Genomic DNA, 10369 nt, shown 5'->3' with positions numbered 1-10369 from the left:
TTTATGCTGTCTTTATGTGCTTTTTGAAGCTTCAAAGTTTTGGTTACCATTCACTTGCATTGTATGGACCAACAGAGATGAAATATTTTTCAAAAGATCTTTGTGTTCTGCAGAAGAAAGAAATACACATCAGGGATGGCATGAGGGTGAATAAATGATGAGATTTTTGGGTGAACTAACCCTTTAAGAGGTATATGTAATTGCTACTTATGTTTACATTTGTTTATTTCTTATATATTTTCGATGTTTTGCCCTAATTTAATTATTTTTTTCCCCACATTGCAGTACCTGTCACTGATGTTTCAACATCTGTTCACCTTTGCACGTATAGTTCTGCTCTACTTTTTATTTACATTGACTTTGTTGCACTAAGTAAACATTTTCACAAAGTTAAGGTATTTTGAGCCTGTGAATCTTTAATAGTGTAATAGGCCCCTAATCGCTAGAGGGAGATAATGCACTTTTAGATGCGCCTGTACTGACACATGAAGCAGATTGAACTGCGCGCGGACTTCGATTATTCAAACCTGTTTAATGACACGAACAACAACATCATCAATTAAATCAGTAGCGGAATAAAGGGAAATGAGAAACGAAATAGTCAAACCTATGCCAAACTTATGTCACTTTATTGGTTTCTTTTATGATACTTACAGTCTTGTAAGTTTTGCATGTAGTTAAAAGTCATTTTGTTTTTAATATTTGGGTGAAAAATGCGCTAATTTCGCCCTTTGAAACTGCCTACTGAATAATGGATTCGGTTCACATTTAACTTTGGCGTTGTATGTTGAACTTGAGCCAATATATTCAGTTTTTACCTCAAATTAGCTATTTGTTGGCATAGTTTATGGTTGAATAATATCATCATAAAAAAATGTCCAGGGCATATTACAAAAAGGAAAGAAAATATATTTCCATAAAGAAAATGAAGCCAAAGACCATTACGATTTTCTTTGTGACATGATTTCGATGCCAAAAAAATAAAAAATTAATTACTCTAATGTGGAAAAATAATATCATTCTCATTATGAAAGTATAATAATTATTAACTACCTTTTATTTATATAATGAGCACAAATTGTTAATATCAAACCCTACCATGATGTACAGTTGTGCTCAAAAGTTTGCATACCCTTGGAGAATTGGTAATATATGTACCATTTTTAAAGAAAACATGAGTGAGCAGGCAAAACACATTTCTTTTATTTCTTATGGGATTCATATTCAGCTGTAGGTTATAACAGAATGGCACAATCATAAAACAAAACATGGCAACAAAGAAAAAAATTAAATGACCCCTGTTCAAAAGTCTGCATACCCTTAGTTCTTAATACTGTGTATTGCCCCCTTTAGCATCAGTGACAGCGTGCAGTCTTTTGTAATAGTTGTCTATGAGGCCCCAAATTCTTGCAGGTGGTATAGCTGCCCATTCGTCTTGGCAAAATGCCTCCAGGTCATGCAAAGTCTTTGGTCGTCTTGCATGAACCGCACGTTTGAGATCTCCCCAGAGTGGCTCGATGATATTAAAGTCAGGAGACTGTGATGGCCACTCCAGAACCTTCACCTTTTTCTGCTGTTTCCACTTCTTAATAAGTGATTGAACAGTACTGACTGGCATTTTCAAGGCTTTGGATATCTTTTTATTATCCTTTTCCATCTTTATAAAGTTCCATTAACTTGTTACGCAGGTCTTTTGACAGTTCTTTTCTGCTCCCCATGGTGCAGTATCTAGCCTGCTCAGTGCATCCACGTGAGAGCTAACAAACTCATTGACTATTTATACACAGACACTAATTGCAATTTAAAAAGTCACAGGTGTGGGAAATTAACCTTTAATTGCCATTTAAACCTGTGTGCGTCACCTTGTGTGTCTGTAACAAGGCCAAACATTCAAGGGTATGTAAACTTTTGATCAGGGCCATTTGGGTGATTTCTGTTATCATTACGATTTAAAAAGGAGCCAAACAACTGTGTTGATAAATGTGATGATAAATGGCTTCACTATCCTTAAAAAAAAAAAAAGACAGCATGATCAGTCATATTTTCAAAATCAATGCCAAAATTTCACAATTTCTGCCAGGGTATGCAAACATTTGAGCACAACTGTGTAGGGCTGCAAAATTAATCGAGAAAATAATCAAGATTACAATTACAGTTGTCGCAATTATATAGCCTAATCGTGAAAAGTGTCAGTTATTGCATTCCATTTAGGTGTACTCTTTTTGCACCAACTTTTTATTTATTTACAATAATTTTTTGGGGCCGTTGTGTGCATGAATGCAAAGGCAAATCAGCGGCATAGAAATGTATCTAAAGACATATCAGTAATGCTCACCATCTAAATTATACTCTACAATTTATTCAAAATGTGAATAACACTTTGTTTTTCATGCAATTAAAATAATAATGCAGTTCAGGAGCACAGTTCTCAGCTTGTTTTGATGCACAGCCCACATAAAGTATATGGCATGCAACTTCCCCAAACACAATAATTGCTCCAAAAGTTAAAAAAAAAAAAATTATTCCCTTTTCTCCCAATTTGGAATGCCCAGTTCCCACTACTTAGTAGGTCCTCATGGTGGCACGGTTACTCACCTCAATCCAGGTGGCAGAGGACAAGTCTCAGTTGCCTCCGCTTCTGAGACCGTCAATCTGCGCATCTTATCACGTGGCTCATTGTGCATGACACCGCGGAGACTCGCAGCATGTGGAGGCTCACGCTACTCTCCGTGATACACGTACAATTTACCACGCACCCCATTAAGAGCGAGAACCCCTAATCGCGAGCACAAGGAGGTTACCCCATGTGAATCTACCCTCCCTAGCAACCGGGCCAATTTAGTTGCTTAGGAGACCTGGCTGGAGTCACTAAGCACACCCTGGATTTGAAATCGCAACTCCAGGGGTGGTAGTCAGCATCAATACTCGCTGAGCTACCCAGGCCCCAAAATAAGTATTTTAATGTGAATTCTATTAATTGAAATGAATAATCGCAATTACAATATCCAAGGAAATAATCAGCAGTTATGGTTTTTGTCATAATCGTGCTTGTATATTTGACAATTGTACTTTACCATTTAAAGAATATTTCATTATTATTTTTCCCCTTCATTACAGTTGGCTTCTAACAATTGCAGAAGGGATATGTTCAAAAAATAAGTGCATTGAAAATAATTTCACAAAGCAAAAAAATATAAAAATTGTTACTGGTCCTAAAATAGACTTAGTTTTCTTTGTGCATTTATTTTTCTTTTGATTTTGGAGTAAAATATGACCTATTTATTTCTCAACAGTTTTCATGAGATGCGCTCTTATATCAGTTTTAAACAAACAGTTTCAAAAGGGTGAAACTAACCAAACTTTTTTCACTTGTTGACTTATAGTGTTTCCAATAACTAGTTGTGTCTTTTATCTCACTGTAGCTTCAATGGGATCTGAATCCCTCCAGCTGTATGAAGCACAGTTTTTCGGTTTCACCCCTGAGACCTGTACTTCACGAGTCCATGATGTCTTTCGAGAGTCCCTCAATCACATACTGGTGGCTGTTGAGTCTGTATTTGTAAAGAGGCTGTGTCCTGGGCAGGAGCCGTCTGTAGAGCTCCACCTGATATCCAGAGAGAGCACCCAAAAGCTGCGGCAGTTCCTCCAGGAGCGCTTTGAAGTCGTGTTTCAGCGCATGAAGGGGATGCTGATGGACCGTGTCCTCTCCATCCCTCATAACGTCTTACTGCCCAACGACCAGCTGCACCAGAAATATCCTGAAGGCAAAGAAGACCTCATGAAGATGCAGCACTCCGTTGCAAAACTGTGTAAGGCATATCAAGCTGAAGTGTGCGCCAAGCAAACACTTCTCGCTGAACTTAAGAAGCAGAAAGAGACGCAGAAACAGCTGGATGAGGTGCTGAGATGGATCGAGGAGCTGCGGCTCTCATGGAGACGAGAGGGGATGGGAAGTGTCCAAGACGGGGTCCGACACATGATGGAGACTGTGGGTCAACTTCAAGATGTTGTTGGAACGATTACCCAACAAAATAAAGGACTGGATGAACTGTGATGGTTTATACATAATATTCAAGACAACAAATAAGAATCATAAGAGATTTGTAGGCCAACCTGGAAGGCTCATTCGCCCTCTTGAATTTCCAATGGGCTTTTAGAATAGTAGCTATCATTTTATGAGTAAAATAAGGTCTGTCATAAGCATTACTTGAGACTTTCACATTTTGCGAAAATAAATTAAACACAGGTATAACTCTCAAGCTGCTGTACTTTAAAAAAAATGTATGTTGCTTAAAAGAAATGTGCTGGATGAATCATACGACCATTGTATGTAATAACTTGCATTTAAAAAAAAACATTGGCTTCAAAGTTCACATTTGAGGAATGACTGTGTAATATATGCTGTGAAACAAAATGTGACAGACTCTTCCAAAAAGGAATGACTTGTAAATACTAATTCCCTTCTGAGTTTTAGGACCATACACTCTGGATAGGTCTGTGTCAGGTTTCACAAGAGCCATGGTGTAATTACACGACCCATCCACCAGGGTGAAGCAGTGCACAATTTATTTATGCAAAGATTTTCAAGTACAATTGCATTAACATACAAGTGCTGTGATCACTCGGATTCAAAGCAGTACATTTGTAATCAGGCAATTTTCCTCGGACGTTTGAAATGCAGTCCATCTCTCTCTCCTCCTCAAAGTCGTTGAGTTTCTCTCATTTACGATTCAGTCCCTTTGATGTTCAGTACAGTCAGATCTGCATTCGATTTGCCCAATTTCCCACAGGCCCAAACTGATGTCTCCAACAGCCTGGTTGGCTTTACACTCGAACAGCAACTTTTATGTTGTTTAAAGTTTTAAGGTCCCTTGATGTTCAGAGGAGAAAGGTTTTCACACGGGCTTGTACAGAGCATCTGCCCCTGCAGGGAAGGACCCAAAGTCTGTACATAGTCTGCGACTAAAATGCACTACTTGAGTTACCAAGAGCCAGTGTTAGTCCGGAAAGCCAACATTTGAAATAAATGAAAAGGGCTAACCTACTTGTTTTGACCATAGCTGTAAATAACAATAAAATGATTTTTTGTGTTTGTATGGTGATGCTGTTTTTTTTTGTTTTTTTTTAATGAACAAAATCCACTGCATGCTGTAAAAAGATTTTGCACAGGGTGAAGATTACCCTGTGCAAAATTACGCTTTTAATGTAAATTACACTCACTTAGCACTTTATTAAGAACACTATGGTCCTAATAAATCGCCCTGCCTCAAGGTTCGACATGTGCTTTTTGAGATGCAATTCTGCTCACTACAATTGTACAGAGTGTTTGTCTGAGTTACCGTAGCCTTTCTGTCAGCTTGAACCAGTCTGGCCATTCTCCGTTGACCTCTCTCATCAACAAGGCTTTTCTGACCCCAGAACTGCCACTCACTGGATGTTTTTTGTTTTTGCCACCATTCTGACTAAACTGAAAATCCCAGGAGATCGTCATTTACAGAAATACTCAAACCAGCCTGTCTGGCACCAACAATCATGTTACGGTCGAAATCACTGAGATCACATTTTTTCCCCATTCTGATGGTTGATGTGAACATTAACTGAAGCTCCTGACCTGTATCTGCATGATTTTATGCATTGCACTGCTGCCAAATGATTTGCTGGTTAGATAACTGCATGAATAAGTAGATGTACAGGAGTTTCTTACAAAGTGCTCGGTGAGTGTATATTGTTGCAATTCAAGAAATCATATAATCAATTTATTTGTCTTGTTTACCAGTGAACTAGATCTAAACATCCTATAAAAAAGATACAACTGAGTAATTAAATCTAGGCTATTAAGATAATAAAAGAACAGTTCACCCAAATTAAAATTTGGTCATTGTTTACTCACCCTTATGTTGTTCCAAATCAGTTTTTTTTTTCTTCTGGGGAATACAAAAGGAGAAATCTTGAAGAAACTATACACCACTGTTTTCTATACAATGACAGTTTATAGTGGCCACTTCCATCAAGGTCTGATATATGGTGATAATATAGGTCCATTCAACTCATGTGCTAATAAATTCCAAGCTTCCTGAAGTTGTAAATTTTCACTTCAATTTAGAGAGATGTATGTATAAAACAAGTGGGGAAAAATCTGCCAGTTATGTTCAATATACAATGAGCAAGTTTACATGCACAGCAATCCGCTGATCACAAATCAGTGCAAGATGGTGAGATTTGTACAAAAACAGTTTTTACTTCCATAGTGAAAAATAAATGAATCAACAAATTATGTTATGATTTTCCCAAAGTTTAACCCCTAAATCAAACATAAAGCTAAAAATAAAGTAAAACATTATCGTTTTCCATCCTCATTTTGACCCTCTGTCAGAAATGTTTGGTTTTGGTGCTGCTTCTCCTTTAAGACTTGACAATAAATGCCCACTGTTCTGATTGGCTCTCTGCACTTGACTGACCTGCTCTCTTCTTTCCATCTCACTGCTCACCGCTACAGAGTGGGGCTACAGAAGTGATAAGGTAAAGTAGGTGATGTGTTATCGTGGAGGTGGTCAGATGCAAATGTACACCACAGTGTGACATCACAATAAGTCGTTATGGCAGCTTGGTTTCAACAAATGCTCTTTTTGCAGTGATGAGGAAGTTTTGAGTTCTGAAACTTACAGTATGTTGTTATGGCACAATGACATCTTTTATGTCAAAAGGAAAATTGTATTCCTCATGATATGACCCCTTTAAAATAAAGTGCTGTACAGGAGGGTAGCTAAAATTTGATGCCTGTATTGTACCAATTTGAAACTAAGTTTGTTATTTGGTTGGTCTAGAATTGTATTTAGGTATGCACACAACACACGCTCATTGAATATGCTGGTAAGAATGCTGATGTAGGTGTTTACATGCATTCCGAAATCTAATGTGCAGAAATCTACCTGTGCCAGTTGCTTTATTTTAAAACCTTTTATGACTTTTCCCCAATAAAGGAATGTTAAGGAGTTTACTTGAGCTTACACATTGCTGGCATGTTAAACATAATCGGCGTAAGAAGGTGCACATACGCTCATTATCTGAAAAAAATCTTAATAGCTTTTGACATTTTGCCCTACAGGGAAATTCATCTTGTTGTAGGGTGTCTTAATATTTTAACTAATCACTTAATTTAAATAACTAGATTAAAAACAAGACAAAGGTGCTGAATAAGAATATATATATTTTTTTCTTTGTAGCGTTCACCTTATGAGGTAAATAGCAATTGTGAAAAAGCACAAGTATTTGAATAAGTCAAAGACCTTTTACATCATTACCCCCTGTGCAACGTCAAAACCCAAAGGAAAATGCTATTCTCGTGTTAAAATTAATCATAGCACGGACAGCGGAGAATCTAGATTTGCTGGAGGGCATACAGATAAACAAGGGATGAGAGAGAGAGGCTGTCAAAGATTGGGTGCGTGGATTAGAGGAGCGAGGCCCCTACCACCTGCCCAGCTCCACGCCTGTCTCTTTCATCACTCATTAAAGACGTATGCAGTGCAGCTGGGGCCATCCTCAAAAAGTCATGCTGGATGGAGGCATCACAATCCAGACAGCCTACCCTCAATCCCCCCTGCCAAGTCAGATTATGAGGGTCTACCAATAAAGACCCCTTATCTTCATACGCACTAACAAGCTGGAGTCAGAAAGCCCCCACTTGGGTCTGAAGATACTGAGGTGATGAGTTATGAGGGAACAGCCGAGTGGAACCAAGCCCAATTTAATAAGGTTAGCGCTGAGCTCTGCTGATTAACACTGAGAAACATTTATTAAGTTTGCACACACCGAAACCCATGAATGGTATCCCACCATGTCACAAAACACAGCATGGTGCTGAAAGGTTGTGTTTTAGTATGTTACCCTTGACCTACATGTGCCGGTCAACAAAGGGGCTTTACCTTACAAGATGTCGTACATTTGACTGTTGCCCTTTAAAATCCATGATCCACTCGGCAGCACTTTACAATTAGTTTGTACATGTTAACGTTAATAGTTAATGCAATAGTTAATATAAACTAGCAATGAACAATACGTTTACAGAATGTATTAATCTCGGTTAATGTTAACTTATTCACTAAAATAATTGGTTTTCTACTTAAGAACTGATCCATGATGATGCATTTGTAAAGAAAACAAACAATCATAAATAATATTTATAAGCAAGAGCATTAATTTTTACATGTTTGAATTGAGTGCAAATGTAGAATTATTAATTTTAAGTTCATGCTTTAACTTGTTGAAAGTACTTAATCTTTTCTGCTATATTTACTTCACCACAAAATAATTAAAAAAAAAGAATAAACATTCTTTTCTTTGGTTTCTTAGTTTAAATACATTCTCGTATCCCAGTTTGAAAGGGATAGTTCACCCAAAAACAAAAATTCTGTCATCATTTACTCGCCCTCAAGCTGTTCCAAACCCCAATTACTTTCTTTCTTATGTGGAACACAAAAGAAGTTTTAATTAATATCGCATCATGTCTTTTCAGTACAATTTTGACTCATTTTAAAGTTTAAAAAAAGAACCCAAAAATATAAAAGTAGTCAATGCAGTTCATTGCGTGTTAACGGGCACTGTAAAAGAAGCTCATTCACAGTGGCTTGGGTGGCAAGTAAAAGCACACGAAAGCTTTTACTTGCTGTTTAGCAAGTTCTGGCGTGAAGATGCTTGCCACTGTGAACAAGCTTCTCTCATGCAGTCTCATGCATTATTTAAATGTCATGTTGTTTCTCACCTGTAAAACCTATTGTATGCCCACTGTTGCCAATTTAGCGACTTTGTCGCTATATTTAGCAACTTTTTAACCCCCTTAGTGAGTAAAAGACCATCTAGCGACAGATTTAGCGACTTTTGCAGTCCGCTCAACATCTGACAGAAAAAAAAACATTAGGTCTATCGTGAAGGACATCTCATTTAATTATTTTTTCTCTGTATTCTAGTGCACCTCTGTGTTTCAATTAATATGATTGACTTGCGTGCCATCAGCAGATGGACTAACGTACAAACGGATGTTTTATAAATCAAATGACCGACAAGCTTTCGTGTTGTTGCAACAGTCTCAACCTTAATTCACATGCATGCTCTCCGTTTTGAGAAGAAAAGTGTGCCTACAGCGATAGAAGAGCATTGAGAAATTATCTAGCAGGGTGAGAGAGAGAAAGAGAGAGCGGATATAAACACCTGATCTATAATAAAGTATAGAGATAAGTGATATGAACAGATGAGGTGTCACTGTGAAAAATCATTCTGACACAGTAACATTGGCACAAGTAATAAACACTGATGGTTGTTGTATATTCAGCTTGTAACAAAGTTCAATTACAACAAATAAGTAAACAAATAAATAACAATCAAATTTAAAAAAAACTTCCCCAACACTACACCACTGCCTACCTCGGTTGCTGTTGCTAGGATAATTATTCACACAAACTACTTTTATGATACAATGATTCTTGAGAGTTCTCGCTCTCGATGGGGCGCGTGGTTAGTTGTGCAGGGAATAGAGTGAGCCCAACAAGCCTCATGATAAGATGTGCAGGTTGACGGTCTCAGAAGCAGAGGCAACTGAGATTTGTCCTCCGCCACACGGATTGAGGTGAGTATCTGCACCACCACGAGGACCTAGTGAGCATTGGGAATTGGGCATGCCAGATTGGGGAGAAATGGGGATAAACTGAAAAAAAGGAAGAAAGAAAGAAAGTCATACAGGTTTTGAACAACATGAGGGTGAGTAAATGATGACAGAATTTTCATTTTTGTATGAACTATTCCTTTAATGCATTATGAGCACTAATAAACAACAGTGAAGATATAATTAAACACTGAGTAATAAATGTTCTAAAAATATGGTTGATTGTTAGTTCATGACACAATGCATTAACTGATATACCACCTTGTAAAGTGTTACTCTATTGCAGTGTCTTTCTATTTCTCCTGCATATTAAAATAAAATAGCATATTTCTGCATTGAGAGTTTTAAAATAAAAGTTAGCTGTTGAAAGTAAAACTCAAAGGTTGGTGGTCATTTCATTTTTGGACTGAACTCTTAATATCAGAAAGTACTGCAGTGAACAATAAATCAAATATGCAGTACTGCCTTGAGAAGCCCTCACTCCCCAGATCACGTCTATGAAAGGCAGTCTCCACCAGAGGCAAACATGCTTGAGCGTATGAAGTTCAAAGCTGTTTTTTTTAATCCTCTTGTGGTACAAATGGGGAAAGAGAAAAAGACCGAATCCATATAATTTTACTCAACTTGGTGAACAGCAAAATATCCCCAGTAATTATAGGAAACTTTCGTTTCCCTCCTGATTTATGAATACCAGATCCTTTGTGCAAGGGT

The 10369-nt window shown here is 37.6% G+C and overlaps 1 protein-coding gene across 1 annotated transcript; it reads left to right on the top strand.

The window, feature by feature from the left end:
• On the top strand, positions 1 to 5031 carry LOC127439905 (protein MIS12 homolog). Its single transcript, XM_051696202.1, has 2 exons — positions 1 to 190; positions 3423 to 5031. Exon 2 carries the CDS (start codon positions 3428 to 3430, stop codon positions 4052 to 4054), a length of 627 nt encoding a protein of 208 aa, XP_051552162.1. The 5' UTR covers positions 1 to 190; positions 3423 to 3427; the 3' UTR covers positions 4055 to 5031.
• Positions 5032 to 10369: the final 5338 nt, after the last annotated feature.

The sequence above is a fragment of the Myxocyprinus asiaticus genome, chromosome 4 (assembly GCF_019703515.2).
Source record: "Myxocyprinus asiaticus isolate MX2 ecotype Aquarium Trade chromosome 4, UBuf_Myxa_2, whole genome shotgun sequence".
NCBI lineage: Eukaryota > Metazoa > Chordata > Actinopteri > Cypriniformes > Catostomidae > Myxocyprinus > Myxocyprinus asiaticus.
The sequence above is the reverse complement of the archived record's forward strand: the minus strand, read 5'-3'. Positions and strand labels throughout refer to the sequence as shown.